This window comes from Schistocerca gregaria, chromosome X (assembly GCF_023897955.1).
Source record: "Schistocerca gregaria isolate iqSchGreg1 chromosome X, iqSchGreg1.2, whole genome shotgun sequence".
NCBI classification, from domain to species: domain Eukaryota; kingdom Metazoa; phylum Arthropoda; class Insecta; order Orthoptera; family Acrididae; genus Schistocerca; species Schistocerca gregaria.
In genome coordinates, this window is record NC_064931.1 from 276,120,353 (window position 1) to 276,143,810 (window position 23,458).

At 43.8% G+C, this 23,458-nt stretch overlaps 1 protein-coding gene across 2 annotated transcripts in view; it reads right to left on the minus strand.

The window, feature by feature from the left end:
* The window catches only part of LOC126298582 (E3 ubiquitin-protein ligase Rnf220-like), a 622,331-nt gene that overhangs the window by 14,866 nt on the left and 584,007 nt on the right, over positions 1–23,458 (minus strand). For both annotated transcript variants that reach the window (XM_049989954.1, XM_049989953.1), the window contains one exon: positions 14,086–14,160. In XM_049989954.1, coding sequence (XP_049845911.1) covers positions 14,086–14,160 — 75 coding nt within the window. The remainder of the gene's footprint in view (positions 1–14,085; positions 14,161–23,458) is intronic.

The following is a 23,458-nucleotide window of genomic DNA, read 5'->3' on the forward strand; positions in this document are numbered from 1 at the left end:
CAAATGCTTATTCCCAGACATACACTGATGAGCTGAAACAATATGACCACTGTCCAACGCGAAATTGAATATCCCCTAATGGCGTTGGGAACACATTACGCGTAAGTAAAGTATACAGGGCCTTCCAGCTGCAATGCTCAATATTCAGGGATATGACAAGAAAGATCACTCGAAATAAAATAGTCCAGTAAACTTGGGCTCTAAAAAGCATACCTCAAGAGCTATGAGCATTTGTTAAGTTTCCTAAACTTTTTTATTTAAAATTATGGTTTCTGTCATATCCCTGAATAGTGGCCATTTCACCTGGGGCCCCCTGTATAAGCGGGACAGACACGAGTGGGGAGTCATTCTACCTCAAATACGGGCCGCTGATAGCGAAATCCACTTTCAAAAACGGCATTTATTAAAGCTACGCGTTTCGGAACGAGCACCTCGAAAACGGCGAAGCTAGCGGTCTGTTCGCGTGCTAGTGCCATCAGCATCTACGGAAAGTGGTTGAAGGACGGTGAAAACACGAATAGACATCAAGGTGTTGGACATCCACGACTCATCACAGAATGTGGAGGTCAAAGGCTCGCCCGCTCCGTCTGGCAATATAGGTGGAGATATGTAACAGCTCTGACGATAGAGTATAATGCTAGAGTTGGCACAAGTGTTTCGGAGCACACTGTTCAGCGCGCATTGTGGAATTCAGGGTACCCCAGCAAACGACCCAAAGGTGAATTATGAAATTTGATTCACGAATTGCGAATCTAAATTGACTTTGCAACATTTATGAGTAACACATGAAAATTTGTGCCGACCCGGACTTGAGCTCACATTTCCCGCTTATAGCAAGCGGTCGCCGTATTCAACTCGACTATCCGTGCACGTTTCCAGGGCCGATCCAAACCTTCGTTTGCCATAGTGTCTACGCCGCTTCGTGTTCGCAGCTATACCTTGAATCCTGCAACATGGTTAATGAGACAAACCTGTTCAACGTCAGTAGTATTGTCATTTTTGCCCGTCTAGGCTGTAATACACTCCTGGAAATGGAAAAAAGAACACATTGACACCGGTGTGTCAGACCCACCATACTTGCTCCGGACACTGCGAGAGGGCTGTACAAGCAATGATCACACGCACGGCACAGCGGACACACCAGGAACCGCGGTGTTGGCCGTCGAATGGCGCTAGCTGCGCAGCATTTGTGCACCGCCGCCGTCAGTGTCAGCCAGTTTGCCGTGGCATACGGAGCTCCATCGCAGTCTTTAACACTGGTAGCATGCCGCGACAGCGTGGGCGTGAACCGTATTTGCAGTTGACGGACTTTGAGCGAGGGCGTATAGTGGGCATGCGGGAGGCCGGGTGGACGTACCGCCGAATTGCTCAACACGTGGGGCGTGAGGTCTCCACAGTACATCGATGTTGTCGCCAGTGGTCGGCGGAAGGTGCACGTGCCCGTCGACCTGGGACCGGACCGCAGTGACGCACGGATGCACGCCAAGACCGTAGGATCCTACGCAGTGCCGTAGGGGACCGCACCGCCACTTCCCAGCAAATTAGGGACACTGTTGCTCCTGGGGTATCGGCGAGGACCATTCGCAACCGTCTCCATGAAGCTGGGCTACGGTCCCGCACACCGTTAGGCCGTCTTCCGCTCACGCCCCAACATCGTGCAGCCCGCCTCCAGTGGTGTCGCGACAGGCGTGAATGGAGGGACGAATGGAGACGTGTCGTCTTCAGCGATGAGAGTCGCTTCTGCCTTGGTGCCAATGATGGTCGTATGCGTGTTTGGCGCCGTGCAGGTGAGCGCCACAATCAGGACTGCATACGACCGAGGCACACAGGGCCAACACCCGGCATCATGGTGTGGGGAGCGATCTCCTACACTGGCCGTACACCTCTGGTGATCGTCGAGGGGACACTGAATAGTGCACGGTACATTCAAACCGTCATCGAACCCATCGTTCTACCATTCCTAGACCGGCAAGGGAACTTGCTGTTCCAACAGGACAATGCACGTCCGCATGTATCCCGTGCCACCCAACGTGCTCTAGAAGGTGTAAGTCAACTACCCTGGCCAGCAAGATCTCCGGATCTGTCATCCATTGAGATTGTTTGGGACTGGATGAAGCGTCGTCTCACGCGGTCTGCACGTCCACCACGAACGCTGGTCCAACTGAGGCGCCAGGTGGAAATGGCATGGCAAGCCGTTCCACAGGACTACATCCAGCATCTCTACGATCGTCTCCATGGGAGAATAGCAGCCTGCATTGCTGCGAAAGGTGGATATACACTGTACTAGTGCCGACATTGTGCATGCTCTGTTGCCTGTGTCTATGTGCGTGTGGTTCTGTCAGTGTGATCATGTGATGTATCTGACCCCAGGAATGTGTCAATAAAGTTTCCCCTTCCTCGGACAATGAATTCACGGTGTTCTTATTTCAATTTCCAGGAGTGTATTTAGTTTTAATTGGTATGTATGACGCAATAAGAAACTGGTCAAAGCAAAAAATTAAGAGATCTGACGATATGTCACTTTATATGTACTGAGTATCTTTTACGTCATTCTGATGTGACACATTGGAGGAAATACTTCCAGATGCATTGTAATATGCTGGAATGTAGCGTCGTCGTATTTTTTCATGAGAATTGTCAACACAAACATTGTACAATTACATAATACACTGGAGTAATAATAGTCATGGGATAGCCATATGCAAATATACAGATAGCGGCAGTATCGCGTCCACAACGTATAAAAGGGCAGTACGTTGGTGGAGCTGTCATCTGTACTCAGGCGATTCATGTGAAAAAGTTCCCGAGATGACTATGGCTGCACAACAGGAATTACCGGACGCGGAATGATACCTGTAGTCAGGTGCAGCATTGGACATTTCATTTCGGAAATGGTAAGATAATTCAGTATTCTGAGTTCCACAGTGCCAAGAGTGTCCCGAAAATAGCACATTTCAGGCATTACCTCTCACTATGGACAACACAGTGGCCCACGGCCTTCACTTAATCAACGAGAACAACTATGTTTGCCCTAGAGTTGTCAGTGCTGACAGACAAGCAACACAGCTTGAAATAACGACAAAAATCAATGTCGGATGTTCGACAAACGTATCCGTTAGGACAGTGCAACGAAATCTGGCGTTAATGGGCTATGGCAGCAGACGACTGATGCGACTGTGTTTGATAACAGCACAACATCGCCTGAAACGCCTCCACTCGACTCGTGATCAGGTCGGTGGGTTCTGGTCAAGGTCGGTGGGTTCTGGTCAAATAAATCGCGATTTCAGTTGGTAAGAACTGATGGTAGGGTTCGAGTGTGACGCAGACCCCACGAAGCCATGGACTCAAGTTGTGAACATGGCACTGAGCAAGATGGTGATGACTCAATGATGGTGTGAGCTGTGTGCACATGAAATGGAGTGGGTCTTCTGGTCCAACGGAACCGATCACTGACTGGAAATGGCTATGTTCGGCTTCATGGAGAACATTTGCAGTCATTCACGGGCTTCATGTTCCCGAATAACGCTCGAACATTTATGAATGACAATGTGCCACGACACTGGGCCATAATTGTTCGTGACTAGTTTGAAGAACATTCTGGACGATTTGAGGCAATGATCTGGCCACCCAGATCGAACATTTATAGCACGTAATCGAGGGGTCAGTTCGTGCACAACATTTTGCACTTATAACACTTTCGCAGTTGTGGGCGGCTATAGAGGCAGCAAAGCTCAATATGTCTGCAGGGCATTTCCAACGACTTGTTGAGTCTATGCCACGTCGCGCTGCTGCACTACGCCTGGCGAAAGGAGGTCCGACACGATATTAAGAGGTACCCCATCTCCGTGTATATAGCAAGTCCGGGGAAATGTAGTAACAAATGATTGCTCCCAGATATACACTGGTAACCCGAAACATTATAAGCACTGCTAACCACGAATTTAATGCCGTTAGCCGCACGTTACGCGTTAAGGAAGGTATACATGGTGGCCCAGAGGAGATGGTCAATATTCAGAGATATGAGAGGAACGATTAATCTAGACAAAATAGTCCAGTAAGCATGGGCACTAAAATATATACCTAAAGAGGTATCAGCACTTGTTCAGTGGAAGAGAGGTGTTTCAAAGTAGCGAAGATAAACAAGTGCTCACAGCTCTTCTGGTATGCACTTTAGAGCCCATATTTAATGGTTCAAAATTGTTCAAATGGCTCGGAGCACTATGTGACTTAACATCTGTGGTCATCAGTCCCCTAGAACTTAGAACTACTTAAACCTAACAAACCGAAGGACATCACGCACATCCATGCCCGAGTCAGGATTCGGACCTGCGACCATAGCGGTCGCGCGATTCCAGACTGTAGCGCCTAGAACCGCTCGGCCACATCGGCCGGACAATATTTAATGGGTTTTTTGTTTGTCCATACTACAACTTCTCAAAATATGGAAAGCAAAGAGCTTGCAGTAGAAGAGATTCCTACACAGTATGGAAAATAAGCGATGCACATAGCTCTTGAAGTACGCCTTTTCGAGCCCACGTTTACTGCACTTCCTTGCTTCGAATGATCATTCCTGTCATATCCCTGAGTACTGACCATTCCTCGTGGGGCACCCTGTATAATCAGGGCAAAGACGAACGGGAAGTCATTCCACGGACAATAAGGGCCGCAAATGGGAAAATCCGCTGACTTACGCGACTTTGAAAAAGGGCAGATTGTTGAAGTTCCGCGCTTCGGAACGAGCATCTCGAAAACGGCGAAGCTAGCAGTCTGTTCGTGTGCTGCTACTGTCATCAGCATCTATGGAAAGTGGTTGGACGTCCACCCCTCACCACAGAATGCGAAGGTCAAAGGCTCGCGTGCTCTGTCCAATAGTATAGGAGGCTATATGTAGCACCTCTGACGACGGAGTATAATGCTAGTGCTGGCACAAGTGTTTCGGAGCACACTGTTCAGCGCACACGGTCGAATTCAGGGCTCCGCAGTAGACAATCCACAGATGTATTACGAAGTTTGATTCGCGAATTGCGAATCTAAATTGACATCAACTGTACTATTTATCGGTGGCACATGAAACCTTTTTGCCGCACCGGGACTGGAACACGGATTTTCAGCTTATCGCGAAAGGTCGCCTTAACTATTTAATGAGACAAACGCGTTCAACGTTAGTAGTGTCGTCAGTTTTTGCCCGTCTAGGCTGTAATATTTATTTCTGCTTGGTATGTATGAAGGAGTAAGAAACATATCATATCAATTAAGAGAGCTGACAATATATCACATTATATGTAAAGAGTATCTTTTATGTCATTCTTATGTGAAACATTGGAGAAAATAATTCCAGACTCATTATAATGTGCTGAAACGTAGCGCTTAGTTTCTCAAGTGAACTGTCAACACATACATTGTATAATTACATAGTAAGTATTACTTCCCCTGACGCGTTAAAACAACGATCGTATCGAATGTCGTTCTCTGGGCGCTTCAGTCTGGAACCGCGCGACCGCTACGGTCGCAGGTTCGAATCCTGCCTCGGGCATGGATGTGTGTGGTGTTCTTAGGTTAGTTAGGTTTAAGTAGTTCTAAGTTCTAGGGGACTGATGACTTCAGAAGTTTAGTCCCATAGTTCTCAGAGCCATTTGAACCATTTGGGCAGGCGCGTGCGAGACTTACCGGAAGCGGATAAGTGACATATGGAAATTTGGGTCGATCCGGGGGACGTGCTCAGACAGTAAAAGTAGTTAAGGCGGCTACTCGCGTAAAGCGAGAAACCCGGTTCCATGCATGTCCGCCAGGACATTTTTTTGGCGAGAATTGTCAACACATACACTGTGGAATGACATATTTACATATACCGGCTGATCAAAAAGTCAGTATAAATTTGAAAACTGAATAAATCACGGAATAATGTAGATAGAGACACACATGCCTGGAATGACATGGGGTTTTATTAGAACCAAAAAACACAAAAGTTCAAAAAACGTCCGACAGATGGCCCTTCATCTGATCAGAATGGCAATAATTAGCATAACAAAGTAAGACAAAGCAAAGATGATGTTCTTTACAGGAAATGCTCAATATGTCCACCATCATTCCTCAACAATAGCTGTAGTCGAGGAATAATGTTGTTAACAACACTGTAAAGCATGTCCGGAGTTATGGTGAGGCGTTGGCGTCGGATGTTGTCTTTCAGCATCCCTAGAGATGTCGGTCGATCACGATACACTTGCGACTTCAGGTAACCCCTAAGCCAATAATCGCACGGACTGAGGTCTGGAGACCTGGGAGGCAAAGCATGACGAAAGTGGCGGCTGAGCACACGATCATCACCAAACGAAGCGCGCAAGAGATCTTTCACGCGTCTAGCAATATGGGGTGGAGCGCCATCCTGCATAAACATCGTACGTTCCAGCAGGTGTTTATCAGCTAGGCTGGGGATAATGCGATTCTGTTACATATCGGCGTACCTCTCACCCGTCACGGTAGCAGTTACAAAACCAGAATCACGCATTTCCTCGAAAAAAAAGGGGGGGCAGATAACGGTAGATGTGGTAAATCCAACCCATACCGTGACTTTCTCACCATGCAATGGAGTTTCCACGACAGTTCTAGGACTTTCGGTAGCCCAAATTCTGCAGTTGTGGGCATTGACAGACCCTCGGAGCGTGAAATGAGCTTCGTCAGTCCACAACACGTTACTCAACCAATCGTTATTTTCCGCCATCTTTTGAAACGCCCACCAAATGCCCTCCGCTTCACTAAATCGCCAGATAACAGTTCATGATGCCGATGGATTTTGTACGGATAGCATCGGGGTGTACGCCTCAGTACGAACCAAACAGTGGTGTAAGAAATGCCGGTGCGACGTGCGACTGCACGAGCGCTGACTTCCCCGTTCATAGAAGAACCCGCTACAGTCTCCATTTCTTCCTGAACTGTCCCAGCAGCATTACGCCTTGTGCTCGGTCGGCCACTACGGGGTCTATCGTCTAAACAACCCGCGGCTTCAAACTTCGAAATGATTCTCGCCACAGCTGCATTTATCAACAGACCTTTACCAGTTCCAACCCCCTTCCTATGGCGATAGGATCGTTTCGGTGAACTAACACATTCCCCATTCTGATAATACAGCTTCACTAAAAGCGCCTTTTCAGGTAACGCTAACATGCTGCGACTGCTGGCGTATCTGATTCTTTCTCTCATTACAGCTCCTTTTATACACGATCATCAGGCGCAGTCACTGACGTTTTGCTGTCCAGCGCCATCTGTCGGATATTTTGTGAACTTTTTTTTATTCTAATAAAACCCCATGTCATTCCAAACATGTGTGTCAATTTTTACCTCTCTATCTATATTACTCCGTGGTTTATTAAGTTTTCAAATTCATACTGACCCGGTATTAAGTAGGACACCTACATGTTCCCATGCTGACCCAACGATATCGTCAATTACAGTTGACTTGGGGACAGGATCATTGACGAAGGGCCGTGGATCAATGGAAAAGTGTCACCTGGTAATATGAATTACATTTCTTGTTGCACCAGGTCTATGGTCATGTATGGATACGTCGTCATTTAGGGAAACGGCTGCTCGTATCATCCACCGCTTCACGAAGGCTGCTCGGTGACTACAGTGCTAAGCTTTGGTGGACATTCTCCTGGGCTTCCATGGGGCATGTGGTAGTAACTGAAAGCATCATGACGTGAACATTATTCCCGACAACTTGTCTCATTACATGCCTTCTACAATGGCGATGGCATCTTCCAGCAGGATAACTGTACGTATCACAAGGCCAGAATTGTGCTACAGTGGTTGAAGGAAAATTCGCCTTATCAAAATCCTATCGGACATAACGGGGACCTTATCGGGCATCAGCTTCACACCCACAAATCACACGCCCGTAATTTACGGGAACTGCATGATCCGTGTGTAGGCATCTGGTGCTACATACCTTCAGAAACCTATCAAGGGCTTAACGAATCCACGTGACGCAGAGTCGCCACTTAATTGTGTTCCAAAGGCTGACAATACGCTATGAATCAAGTAGTTTTGCATCGTCAGTGTACGATCGCAGCAAGCAAAAAAAAGAACTGATGAGCAACAGGCTATTTCCAATTAACCATGCATATATTCAATATACCTGCAAGTAACCATACAGTAAGAATATCTATGGAGTGAGGTTAGCGGACATTGAGGTGACGAAAGTCATGGATAACGATATGCACATATACAGATGGCGGTAGTATCGCGTGCACAAGGATTGGATTGTTTGAGGGAAGAGACCAAACAGCGAGGTCATCGATCTCATCGGATTAGGGAATGACTGGGAAGGAAGTCGGCCGTGCCCTTTCAGAGGAACCATCCCGGCATTTTCCTGGAGCAATTTAGGGAAAACACGGAAAACCTAAATCAGGATGGCCGGACGCTGGATTGAACCGTCGTCCTCCCGAATGCGAGTCCAGTGTGCTAACCACTGCGCCACCTCGCTCGGTGCGTGCACAAGGTATAAAAGGCCAGTGCATCGGTGGAGCTGTCGTTTGTACTCGGATGATGGCCGCACGACAGAAATTAACAGACTTTGGATGAGGAATGGTAGATGGAGCTAGAGGCATGACACATTCCATTTCGGAAATCGTTAGGGAATTCAATGTTCCGGGATCCATAGAGTCAGGAGTGTGCCGAAAATACCAGATTTCCGGCGTTACCTCTACCACGGACAATGCAGCGGACAACGGCCTTTACTTAAGTACCAAGGGCACCGGCGCTCGCTTCATGCAGTGTTAAAACACAAGCAACACAGCGTGAAAAAGCCGAAAATCAATTTCGGATGCAAGTATCCGTTAGGACAGTGCGGCGAAATTTGGTGTCAGTGGGCTATGGCAGCAGACGACTGACGTGACTGCCTTTGCTAACTGCACATCGCCTCCGGCAGGTTTCTTGGGCTCGTGATCATATCGGTTGGAACCTAGATGCCTGGAAAACCGTGGCCTGCTCAGATCAGTCACGATTTCAGTTGGTAAAAGCCGATGACAGGGCTCGAGCACGGCGCAGACCCCATGAAGCCATGGAACCAAGATATCAACAAGAGACTGTGTAAGTTGATGGTTACTCCGGAATGGTATGGGCTGTGTTTACATGGAATGGAGTTGACGGGAAATAGTTAAGCTTCATCTCCTTGATCATTTGCAGTCATTCACGGATTTAACGTTTCCAACCGATGGAGTTTTTATGTATAACAAAGTGCCAGGTCACCGGGCCATAACTGTTCACAATTGATTTTAAGAATAGTCTGGATAATTTGAGCGAATGATTTGGCCACCCAGATCGCCCCATCGAACATTTATGGGACATAATCAAGAGGTCAGTTCGTGCACAAACTCCTGAATCGGCAACACATTCGCAGTTACGGACTGTTATACAGGTAGCATGGCTCAGTATTTCTTCTTGTGATTACCAACGACTTGTTGAGTTCATGCCACGTCGAGTTGCTACACTACGCCGAGCAAAAGAAGTCTGACACGATATTAGGAGGTATCCCATGACTTTCGTCACTTAGTGTATTGTACATGCCGCCAACGTGAAAAGGGAAATACCATGTGACTTTTCAGGTAATGCTGTTACGTCATTCTACGCGAAGACCGCAACTATAACATTATCGTACATATACCTCTTTTGTTCTTACATATTTATCAGTGACAGCAATGCTGAATAACTGTTGCTGTTATGATTGCGAATCGAAATACGTAAAAACAAGTTCCATAAAGTCACGTAGCATGTGAATCAGCGTATGTTGGCGACGAAGGTCGTCTTATGCGTATCTGAATGCTGACCCCATAAATATTCCTGTTGTATGCAAATAACTGCTAAATTAGTTACCCAGGATTGCGAAACTATGAACACAGGGGATAACTTGAGCGCCATAGATGTATAGTTACACAGAGTGCGACGAATGAAGAATAAAAATATCTCTTTTAAAAGAAAACTATTTTATGTGATACAGATGCAGAGCTTTGCAAGAAGAATGTTCCACGGTCAGTGTCAAACCTTTTAAAGCACAAACAGTTCCGAGAATGTTCTTTGCGTTCATTTTAATATGAACACATTGAAATAATGGAAATTTGCCATAAAAGTGTCTTTCACTTTCGTCAGAACTGAAATTATAAGAACTTTATCAGATACACTTTGGAATTTATCTATTTTTCCTAGTAAATGTACCATACCTATACTTATGTTTTGGGTGGCTTATGTACACAACCTGTCCAGTAAACCAGCTTATGCATACTTGCAAAGCCCTGTCATCTGCAGATACACTTTTACTGGCAAACAGAGCTTAAAATATGACAGTAATGAAGTACTGGAAAATTACTGTGTACTCACCAGATGCTTTCACATGCTGCTGGTATTTTATAGAATTCCTGTTCATCTAATAACTTCATGTCTCTCTTGAAAGAGGTTCTCAGTATAATAAATCTCAATTCCTCTGTATCTATCACAGAGCCATATTTATACACAACGATGTAGAAGAAGCTGGTTGAGGCACATTGTAATACTGGCGAAGCAGATGGATATCAACACCAAATACTGCTTTAAATTAAGCGTTGTATCTCTGTTCTTTATACTGATGTATTTGTATGATGTTTAGTTTTTCCTCCAGCTGACCTTATAAACTTTCCATGAAATTAATTCTCTCTTCAGTACAACATGAATCAATACTTATTGCTTAGATTCATTTTTATGGCATCTTTCAACTGAAAACCCAAAAGTTTGAACATTTTCATACATATCATTTAGTTCCATTGACTGCTTCCTTCAGTTGGCCTCCCTGATTTGCCGGCAAACATGCTGCTCCTGATTTACTTTATCATCATTATATATTCTTCAAACACCATTTGAATTCTGAGTTTAACTATGCTGTTTTCCGCACTGGAGATCTATATTCATTATTGAGCATATTGATCGCCCTTATAATAATTTAACTTTCATATACTAAATTCAGGTAATGAAACACATATATACATGCTCCAAATCTTTGGTAATAAATTTTCTCCTTAATTATCTTCACTGCAAAGTATTTCCTCTTCACAGGGTTTCTTAATCAACCCATTTGTAAGTCTCTAAATTACTTTAGTTTGAGTGTGAAATAGATAATAATCTGCTCATTTCAAACAAAAACTTCGTTTAGAGACTGGCTGATTTTCTGAAACAATGATCAGTAGTAATATTCCTGACAATACTGACGTAGCGACAGTGATGTGCTTTGTTCTGTAGTGTTTAACATTTTCAAAACATCTGAAATTGCGGAAAATCGGGAATCCACGAAGAACAACTTAAACTGTCAGTACTTCACTTCTAAAGAATATGTATATATGGTGAGCAGTTCCGTTACATATAAGAAGGATATGGCAGCAATGAAAATTTCACTTTCCAGGAGTTTAACCCGCGCTTTAGTTAAGATTAAAGTATTTTGCAGCTCCTAACACCTGTATTTCCTTTCGTTTTTATTACTTATTAAATGAAGTGACGGCTATAACTTTAATTCTTTTTTTTCATTTCTCTTACATATAAGTCTGTCAGTGTACTGGAGGGCATCAATTCCAGCAGTTTCAGAAGGAATGTTGCTGGATGTTGACCAAGTTTTAAACGATCAATTTTACTTTTGCGCAGAAAAAGTACTGTCAACATTGAGATTTTCAATTACACTTTAATCAAATGAGTTCAGCATTTTAAAAAATCGTCGTATCAATGCAAGCGTTGAACTTTTTTTTAGTAATAGGAATGCATCATAATTTTATTTCTTTTTTAGTGTTCCTTCATTTCCAAGAACACAGAGAGAATGTATGCGTATCTTTATTCTGATATTTAAGCTAAGTGACTGTATCTATTTCATTTTTACATGAAAATTACGGTATACTTTAAATTTCATTTACTGCAATGTAGGGATGCAACTTCCTATATATATCCACCAATGCATTACTGATAGCTAATGTTGTCATAACGATTTACCAGTAAGTACTATATCAGGTGAGATTTTTTTAAAACAGATAATCACCACCAGCATTTGATATCCACTGCTCGTTCGAGGCCACTTGTAGACTCTTCTGCGTATTACAGTCTTCGGTTATTCGAATCCACGTTGCTCTTGCATGTTTTCTAATTGCATCTACCCATCTTCCACGAGGTCTTATATCTTGGAATCCAGCGAAGAAATTAATTGCGCTCTCTGCTACAAATTCGTCTAGGTACACCACCCGCACATCTTCGTAGAGATATTGTTTAGTTAGAGAAGCATCTTGTAATTTTGTTCTTCTTCCATACATTCCATTCATTATGGAGTCATCTGAAGACAGTTTTAAATGACTCATAGTGGCGAAGCACTGATGGCATATACCTCTGGAAAATTCACGTCCAAATTCCAAGAATTCGCATAGGGCAATGGTTCTCCTAAGGATGGACCTCAATGATCTGATATACCACAGGTGCGTATCTCTCAATTGCACTACTACTTAGCTAATAAGGATATCAAAAGACTCATAATTACATTAACGTTGTTTTTCCGAAAAGTTTTAATCTGGCTCTAAAACCTAAAATAACATTGTCCTGCTGCTTCAGAAGTCCACTAGCGGTTCTTCACCAAATCAACTACCACAGAAGTCCAGATTTTAGCTACGTGACACATCACACCCATTAAGATCTTACAGTTTTACTTCTAGTAATTACATAAGCATCTAACTTCCAAAAAAATTGTTTTAACAATTTAAAAAACTTGGTACTGTTGCGTTTACTTTCCGCCTTGCTACTGTAACTCATCTTCAACAAATTACTGAATTTCTTTTTCACTTTTAAATGCAGAATGGACTGTTATAAATTATTTCGTGCAATCGATAAGATTATATAGGAAATGCAATTGCTTACGTTAATTGAGCGTTCGTTGCGTTACGTTCTTTTTTCTAGTTTTCAACGGCTCACGAAAACATATGTCATAATACTGAAGGCATCAATTATTCCACTTTGCATCGGGACAGTCACTGGGCATTATCCAAAGTGACACACACAATTCACTATTAATGTCACGTCATCCTGAAGCAATAATCTTATCTTAGTAGATGTCAGTACGTTATTTGCATTGATGGAAAGATGATGTAGATTTTTTGGTTTGTGGGGCGCTCAACTGCGCAGTTATCAGTGCCCGTACAAATGCCAATCTTCACTGAGTCCAATCTCGCCACTTTCATGGATGATGATTGATGGAAAGAGAACCACTATCTGTCAGCTGCACATATATTATGAATTCATTCACTGAAGTAGACTCATTTAATTGAGAGTTTCCAGAATTTTCTTTTTTATTCAAGCAGAATTTATTGATGAATTGGCAAAAAATAAAAAAATCCACGAACGAATGTTCATTTTGCTGGCGACTGCAGTTGTCTCACATTCCAGATTCGATGCTTTGAAGAAGATCAAAACTGATTTCTCCTTACTGAGGTTTTACATCTTATCGGCATGGAAAACAAGAATCTTCTTTTAACTGCTTATTGACTGCAGACTTCAGTTCACCAGTAGCACATCAAGTAAAATTCTATATCAGTTCTTTCCACCGAAGGTTACTGAACTTGACCCACTAAAAAGATATGATGAAATACTTTCCTCCGATACGTCCTGGTCCATACATAGTGCTGGAAGAAAACTGGAAGCAATAACGTGTTTTGTTAAATTCAGTAGTGTTTTTTAATTTGTAAATATTTATAGAGCATATAAGCCATTTACCTTATATCTTATATCCTTGTACATTCTTAGTAGTTTGGTTATCTGGAAAAAAAGCATGAAACAGCAGCACGGTATATCTGCAACTAATTTTCCCAGGATCTGCTTGTGACTACGACAAGAAACTTGCATTGCGGCAGGTTCACTGGACAACTATGTACTCAACTGCAGCAGTAAGGCCCCTCTGGAGGGCCCTAACTGTGCTAGTTGCTACTCAGGCCACCCAAAACATTGTTAAGTCTTCAGCTATAACTAAAACAGCTATACCACCTAAAAACTTTACACGATAGCGCTTAACTGTAAGAATGCAGGTTGATAGAAGCACATTACCAGAGTACGTAGCCAGCATTCTTCGCAATGAACATGCCAGCAGCATATGGATATGACAGGTTTCTTGTAACGTTCCTGAAACAGAAAAAAACACGGTTTCTGCAAAATGAGACACTAAAATAGTAAATTTGCTGGAATGTTAATATCAAATTGACAGTTCATACAAATTATACAATGTGAGTAGTTCGGTACAGTGAACTGAAAATACAGAAGTTGTTTCAGAAAGAAATTATGGAACTTGGATTTCAAAAAAAGGCAGTATAGCGTGTTCTTCCGCAATGAGTACATTACAAAATGCTGTTGCTACATCCACTAGGCTCTCCCGGCGCACACGGTTTGTGAAAAGCTCTCGGGTTTCCAGCCAAGTGGAAACTTTAAAATTCCATGACTTTTCGACGAGTGTCCAACCCCTCATCTTCTGGCGAAGTATCGAGATATACGGATGGTGTGATGTTTATACTAGTGGAGTGCCCCTCCCCACATGGTTACGAGCGGCCGAAGGCTGGGGAGAGGGATGAGGCCGAAGTGGTAGGAGTAGTGGGTGCTAATTTCGCATCTCTGTGTGGTCGCGTCTTGTGAGTTGGACGGTGCTCTTTGTACTGCCTCTAACGCTGCATTTCATGCCGCACTTAGTTGGCATCCTTCGCCTCTGTTCACAAGATCGTCCTGAACCCGTTTTTCAATGGATTCCTTTATGATGTTGTCCCAATAGCCGGTTGCTCAGCAAAGCACTTTGGTGTTCTGGAAATAAAGGTGAAGTCTTTACTGAGAGGTGAGGCTGATGCTATGATCCTCCAGCAGACTAAGGGAAAGAAACAGTACTGTGATTCCCACATAAAACCGTCTCGCTGCTGCATGACCCGGCCAACAGAAAGCTCAAAAAGGATCCAGTCACGACGATAACCAGGAAAACGGTAGCTCTGCTAAAGAATTCATATATACAAGAGGCAGTGAAGAAGCGGATGCGTCCCATGGAGTCAGCGACACCACGCCAGTACGGACTGCCGAAAATCCACATTGAAGGCGAGCCTCTGTAGCCAATACTAGACTCCATTAGTTCACACAATTATGGGTTGGTCAAATATCTGGCGACACTTCTGAAACTCCTTGTGTGACACTGAAGTCATCATGTTAAGGACTCGGACGATTTTGTCAAAAAACTTAAGGGTATACGATTACAAACAGATGAGTTTCGACGTTGCATCGTTATTCACGAAAGTACCTCTGCAAGAATTCTTGGCGCTGCTATTTCAATATTTCGAGTCGGAAATAGTTAAACTCTTCGAACATGCACCGACGACCACCTACTTCATGCGTAACTGAGAGTCTTATGAATAGTTGGATATAGTGACCACGGACGCAAGGGATCGCAAATCTCTACATGGAGCACTGTGAGGAGGTGACTCTTCAAACCGCTCACCAAAAACCCAAGCACTTTTCCGCTATTTCGACAATAATTTTATGTTATGGGAGCATGGCAGACAGGCACTAAGCGAGTTTTTGGACCACCAAAACACAATCCATCATAGCATTGCTTTCACTATGGAAATGGAGAATGGTTATCTCCCTTTCCTGGGCATACTGATAAGGAAGAAGGCAGATGGTGATTCACTATATAGAAATAAGACACACACAGACCTGTATCTGCATGCAACGAGCTGCCACCATCCAGCACAACAGCAGACAGTGCTGATCACCCTTGCACATAGGGCGCACATCATCTGCGATAAAGAAAACCTCTCGGACGAACAATAACACGTGAAGGAAATTTTCCCCAAAAATGGGTACAGTGAAGCGCAGGTTAGTAGGGCATCGAAGAAGATACCAGGTGCTGAAAGCGGGGAAGGGGAAGAAGAAGACAAGAGACTCGATTTACTTCTGTACCTGGGACCGGTCTCAGCCAAAATTGCGAGGCTATTCGAAGAATCCAATACAAAAACCTCCAAAGACGAAAGAGTGGCTTGGCTCTACGAAAGATCCACTAAAAATGAACGTACCAGGAATATACAAAAATGCCTGTGAATGTGGCCAACAGCACAGTGGGCAAACGTAGCGCTCTATTACGAAACGCTGCGGAAAACACATCAGGCTCGTGCAACCAGGATAGACAAAAAATCAGCGATAGCAGAGCAAAGCCACAAGGTTAGTTTCTAGAACAGAGAGATGCTTTTACGAACAACCGCCTGTCGGGGCAGTTTCATACAGGAATCCATTGAAATACGGGTTCACAACAGAGACGAAGGATACCATTTATGTGCAGCATGGAATCCGGAATTAGCGGCAATACGACGAGAAGGCGACCAGCACTGACCAGTTCTCAAGACGCGACCGGAATGTCCACACAGAGATGCGAAGGGAGCACCCGCTATCCGAACCACTGCAGCTTCACGCCCCCCCCCCCCCTTCCCGTTCACCGGCCGGGCAGTACACGGCCGACCGTAGCCAGTTGGAGGGGGGCACTCTACTAGTACAAATATCACAGCATCCGCAAGTCTCGAACACTTCGCCAAAAGATGATAAGCATGACCCTAGTCGAAACGTCGTAGTATTTTAACACTGCTACGCAGTTAAAATCCAAGAGCTTTTCACTTGTTACTTAAGGTTAACGAGCAAAACGTATTTTAAAATCCTCACTTCATCGTTTAACATGAATAAGCCTCAACAAAATCTATTGAGTTTTGTGCGCTAAAAAAATTTAAGGGCGTGTCTCCTTACGAGAGCAATTTGATGCACTATATAGCGGTTATTTCATAAATGAATAATTACTCGAAGCGCTTAATTTTCATGAACGAATGTCTCGCTTTTTCTTAATATACCCATTCCTTTACGATGGATCGGCAGTGGGAAGGTAGCAAGATCCTGTTCAGTGTCTATGGCCTATCCTTCCCCATTTGAGATTGCGGCGAGCCAAGGTGGTTAGAGTCATTGGCTGATCTGCTGCTGGTCGCCAGTTCAACCTCGACCACTAGCAATTATTTGTTATTTGGTAATTAATATTTCTGTAACGTTCTAGAAATTACTCGTGTTTGTATATTCTGGAATATTAGATGTCTAGTATAAATGACGCACCCTGTGACCAGAATTACAGTTCTGTTCAGGCTCTACACTGGTGTACGAAATAAATGTGCTTTTAGTTCTGTGTGTTGTACCTCACTAACGATGCTGCTTCCGAATTCGAGGTAGAGCGTTGTTTCGACGTGATACTGATTTACGGGAACGTCGGATACTTGAAAACATCTACATTACCGTAGCTTTAAGGAGTAGCCTACACGGACATGAACCGCAATACAAACAGTACATGGTTCATAAGGTCCGTAAATTCAGGGTGCCAATAGTTTCCAAAACAGCAACAAGTCTCATGGTAAGCAGATCCGCCATAGTTGTAAAATACATTTTGTGACCGAAGTTTTACAAGCCAGAAGTCGCTATACACTACCACAGTTTCATCACGTGTATCTGAAATCTCAAGTGAAATAACAGTTGCAACCTACTCCATTAAACAATAAAGAAATTTTTAAAAAATAACGATTAGCATTTAGAAAATAAAAAATTGGAGGAAATGATTAAAAATAACCTATCTAGCAAAAGTAGGACGTCATGTCTATGCCGGAACAACTAATAGGCAAACATCTACCACACCTGGAACGTCAAGTAACATTTCAAATTGTGGCTGCCAAGAACCCCAACACAATCACGGCTTGGGAAAATGCCTCTTGTCCCGAAATTGCCACCACGAATACATACAGTCTATAAAAACAAAGCCACCATAGCACATGAGAAGCAGGTCACGCGCTAGACTAAAGTTGGAGTTATTTGCAGCTGCAATTAGCCTAAGAACAGGGTCCAACGTCAGGGTGAAATGACAGTGGTATATACAGAACCTTTTGGTCCTGTGTCACATTATGAATCCGAAACCAACAAAACCTCGCACTTGATAAAGAAGTCGTACAGGACATGTTCAAAGCTGCTCTAATAAATGATGTAGCAAAACAGAGGAATCCATCATCAAGTTATGCCAACACATTGAGGAAATGCAATAGAAAAAGAGTCGGCCGACAGAAGTATACCTGAGTCTCGAATATGGTCCCTACGGCAGCTGTGGAACATCACTATGACCTCACCGCTTTCATCCGCCAGGTAGTAAGAGAAGGTATGTATCATTTTATGGCAGCCAGAACTGTCTTGAGCGAGTAAGCAAGAGACAGCAGCCGTGGATGTTGATCCTCTACATCAGGAGGTAATAGAGGAAGGTGAAGAAGTAGTTTGCTAATCTTTAGCACCAGTTACCGCCAGCAGTCGTATGTGCCAGGAAGTATGGCTCGGCCGAATCGGACTTCCCACAGAAGACAAACATTTGAAGGACATACGACAACATACCAGTGTATTTCCACCGTGGACGTCTTGGAAACTTTGTACATAACCATAGAGAAAAAAAGGTGAGTTGGCGAGAACTACTACGCCACAAGACGTCAACCATGGCAACAGTCCAGCTCACGCCAGTCATCTGACGATGATTATAGTCAACCTGTGGGCCGAAGCGTATCATCGTGACCTGGATGAGGTCACTCCTCGGCATGCCGTAACTGTTCCCTGCTGTTGGAGAGAGAGAAGCACCAGCCAAATGGTGACCACTCATGGCGGTAAGGACGCGACTAATGAAATCTTCCACGGACGAAAGTCACCACAATGTCAGGAAATCTCACTGACGTCATAATCAATGGCCAACTTGTACGGGCAATAGACGACTCAGGAGCTTCTTTTTCTGTAACGTCGAATACTTATCACTACCAACTAAAGAAGACTATTTTCTGTGAAACTAAAGTGATTGTGCTGAAGGTTGAAAATGGGAAATCCGTCCTCCGACAGGAACATGTATTGCAAGAATAACTATCAATGACACAGCACTGCCATTCGAATCAACTGGTCTGACAGAATGTAGTCACCATGTTATTCTTGGATGAGACTTCTTGCAGGCATCACAAGCAGTCATAGACTGTGAAAGGTCAGAGCTCCAGACTGATGAAGTTATTCCAACGAGCACACAAATAAAAGATTGCTCTAAGTACTAGTTTGCCACTGAAGATGATATTGCCCTGCCATCATCAACGAGACGAGTTTCAGTAGTCAATCAAGATCCTGAGTTAAACCATGAAGCTTTCGTCAAATGCAAAAAGCTACTGAGGCTCACAAAATAAATCTAAATGCCATCAGCGACCGTAAGAATAGGAGAACTTTGAATCACTAGCCGTCACAAGCAGCTACAACTAATCCCTAAAGCTAAAGGGTGACAATTATTGAACTAAGTGAAATAAAATCGTCATAACTTCTGAACGGTTTGCGTCAGGACGTTCAAACTGCGCGGTTGGCCACGGGACGTGATGGGAATTACCACATGTAAGTATGTTTTGGCTTAGCGATCAAGCCCACTTTCATTTGGATGGATTCGTTAATAAGGAAAACTGGTGAATTTGGGGGACTGAGAATACACATTTCGCGATCGAAAAGTCTCTTCACCCTCAACGGGTGGCTGTGTGGTGTGCAATGTCCAGCCACGGAATAATCGGTGTGATATTCTTTGATGGCATGTTGACCACTGAATGGCACGTGAAGGTTTTGGAAGATTATTTCATCCTCATTACCCAACGTGGCCCTGATTTCGACAATATGTGGTTCATGCAAGTCAGAACTGGACCCCATCGAAGTAGGAGATGTTTGATGTGCTGGAGGAGCACTTTGGGTACCGCATTCTGGCTCTGGGGTACCCAGAGGTCACTGGCATGGACCTCGATTGGCCGCCATATTCTCCAGATCAGAACACATGCGACTCCTTTTTGCTGGGGCTATATTAAAGACAAGGTGTACAGCAATAACCCAACACTTCAGCCAATGATGACAGGCATATCGAATATGTCATAAGCTAAATCCCAATATCTGTAGTGACGTTTACATGTTGAATCAAGTGTGTGCACGCCATAGTTTGTAACTAAATTACATTTCTTTCATTTAGTTCAATAATTGTCACCCTGTAAGTGCCTACGGATAGCCAAACCACCTTTGCATCTTTGTGGCATCAAAGAATCGTGTTCTGCTGCCACTAAAGACAGCAGGAGAAGAAGCTACTATCACCCTGCCCATAGGATCTGGCCTGACTGAGGAACAAGAATGGCAAGTCATAACCGCTTTGTGCCAATTTTTGATGTTTTCAAATCTGAAGTGGAGAACACAAACCAAGTGGCCTACGTAAAACAATGTATCAACCGTGGGTATCCTCCACCAATCAGCCAGCACAATTACAGCGTGTTGCTGGTTGAACGATGGGTGGAATTGGAAAAGTTTTTGCAAGATGACATTATTAAGACTTCAGAGAGTCCTTTGTCATCTCCTATGGTCCTTGTAAACAATAAGGTTGGCACATGACATTTCTTCATTCTCTATCAATGACAAAACAAAATCACAAAAATGTATCTACTGACTGTCACACACTGACGACATCCTACACTGCCTGAAACGAGTAAAGTATTCCTCAACTATGGACATGAAATTGAAGATGCTGAACGGTAAATAGACTGCCTTGATAGCACATGACACCCTCTCCGAGTCAAAGTGTTGTCATTTGGTCTGTGTAACACTCCAGCCACTTTGGATCATACGATGGAAAAATTTCTTGGAAACTTTAAATAAACGGCGTGTCTTTGCTGTTTGAATGACATGGTCGTTTTCTCGGTCTTCTGAAGGATATACTAACAGCCTGACAAACACGCTGCATAGTATTCAGATTGCAAACCTTTGTCTAAATATGAGAAAGTGCCTTTTCGCCAACCAAGAAATACAAATCACCTGGCACCTAGTTAATGGTGATAGAGTCTGTCCCTATCCTGGGAAAATAAGAAAAGTCACATTTGTGGCTGCCATCTGAGAACAAATAATAATGGACTACGTGCAACATACTGTGTCATGCCACATCACTGGTCAGAGACTAGCAGCAGCCGGATTGGGGAATTACTGTCACTTGTGCACATTACCATTAACAGTACAATACAAACTGCAGCGTTTGAAATCTTTACATAACCAATAATGATGGTCTACTGATGAATGGCGTCACACTGTGTTTAGCGATGGGTCGTGGTTCTTCACTACCCCAGATGCTCATCATCGGCGAGTATGGCGGCGATCGCATTCTTCCAATGCATTGGAGATGCACTATGGCGTTACTCCTGGTGTAATGGTACGGGGAACCATCGGGAAATAACTTCACGTCACTGCTGGTAGTAATTGAGGCAATTATGAAGCACAAAACTGTCATGGACATCCTGCGCCCTCATGTGTTATCTATCATGCGAGATGCCAGTTTTCAATAGGAGAATGCTCGTCCGCACATGGCCCATGTCTGTATGAACTGTCTGCGTCATAATGACGTACTCCTGTCGCCCGCAAGATCCGTCCCTGATAGAACATGTGTGAGAGCAGCTCGGGCGTCAGTCTCATCCAGTGTCAGTATACAAGACATCAAGCACCAATTACAAGAGTTATGCGTCAGCCTAACTCTGGAGACGATACAATGGCTCTGTGACACCTTCCTAACAGAATCGTTGCATGCATCTGGGCAAGAGGTTGTGCAGTGTCATACTGATACGTGGGTTGATACTATCGAGTTCTTCGTAAATTTCATTTTATTTTGTAATCACTGAAATATCATCACTAACCCTCTCAACCAGTTAAGTTTCATTTAAGTTCCTTCTCCCTTTTTAGGTGCCTCACTTTTTTTAGCCCATGTATAAAGGAGATCAAGTACAGAACACTTACATAATCCACCCTGCAGTTTGTTTCGAGTGTTTGGAATACCTCCAGGTCGTATTAAAGGATGGCATCGAAGATTTTCAGAGAACTGCTGCTAAATATGTTACTGACCAGTCCGACGAGTATGAGGGTGTTTCAAGAAAATGCCACGTGTGTTTAGATGGGAATCCTTGGCGACAACACCACCATCGTTTCGTGAAGAGCTTTTGAGAGAATTTAAAGAATGCACAGCCTATTGAACGATTCTACTGCTTCCACTGCTCGTCACATGTAAGGACAAAAAAGGTAGATTTGGCAGAGCTCATACGCAAGCAATTATTTTCACTTGCTCGATTTGATGACAAGCAATTGTACACAATGCCCTCTACCATGTAATGTGTTGTATCCCTCCTATAAGACAGCAACCCGAAAGCCTGCAACACACTTACGTCCGCGGATGGTCACACTTCAGACATCGTCTGTCACAACACGAACAAGCGCCTGCAAGCCTAACTCTGATCCGCGCTCGTCTCGCATATTGATAAATGCTTCATACAACAAAAACAACATGTTGATTTGTTGTCCACGGAGTCCGCCATACCATGTGCTCACCAGCAGCTCCCACCGTATCAGTGCGACGTGACGCTATTTAGGCCGATGCTCAACCACCACTTTGGTATCAGCTATTAAATCCTTCGATTTCTCTTGTCCAGGCATCAGCTGCATCCGCAGTCCACAAATAAGACCTCTCTCTAGCAAACCACCATCGGACAGTCGCCATACAGTGTTTAACATCTGATCTCTATCTAGCTTAGAGCAATGACTTTACTTCTTCAGACTTAAACCTTAAATCAACTAAGTACGGATTGCGCTAACTAACTTCCGAACTTTTCAAGTGAGCATGGACTTGAAACTTTTTGTTATTCATTTTGGTCTTCATACTTTCTTACCTCGTTGGGACTCTAAGTACTAACCAAATTTCCATTTGTAAATAACTTACTCCAAGAAGGAGTTTTGGTATATGTACTTATTAATATACTTGTTCTAAATTGGTTACTTTGGCAGTGTTCTTGTTATGCCTCTACCTGCAAAGACACATCATTCATTGACGAAGGGAGTAAAACGTTTGTGAGTTTGCGTCCCATCATTTGCCGAAGAGTACACGTTTTCATCTGTTCCAGTGCCACCTCTCCAAGTTTCGTATCGTATCAGTTGGCGACAAGGATTTTTTTCTGGCCTCAGAGCCTTCACTGGCTTCAGTACCACCTCCAAGTTTAGTCTCAGAGCATTTGCGACGACGCATTTTCTTCTGAACTCCGTTTCACATCCATCCCAGGTAGTCAATGTTTTCTTTTGTTTCTAAGGCTAAACATTTTCGTCCCACCTTTGTTAACTGCTTCTTCAGCTTTGTACCACCACTGTCGACAGTTTCCACGTCCTGCCCCATTATTTGGCGATGGGCGTCAACATTTTCATCAGATCCAGTGCCACCATTCAAAGTTTCGGCACGTCAGCTGGCAACGACGCAGAAGAAGATTTACACTGGCTCCAGCACCACCTGTAGTTCCAGCACCCCCACTCAATGTTCCGTATATAG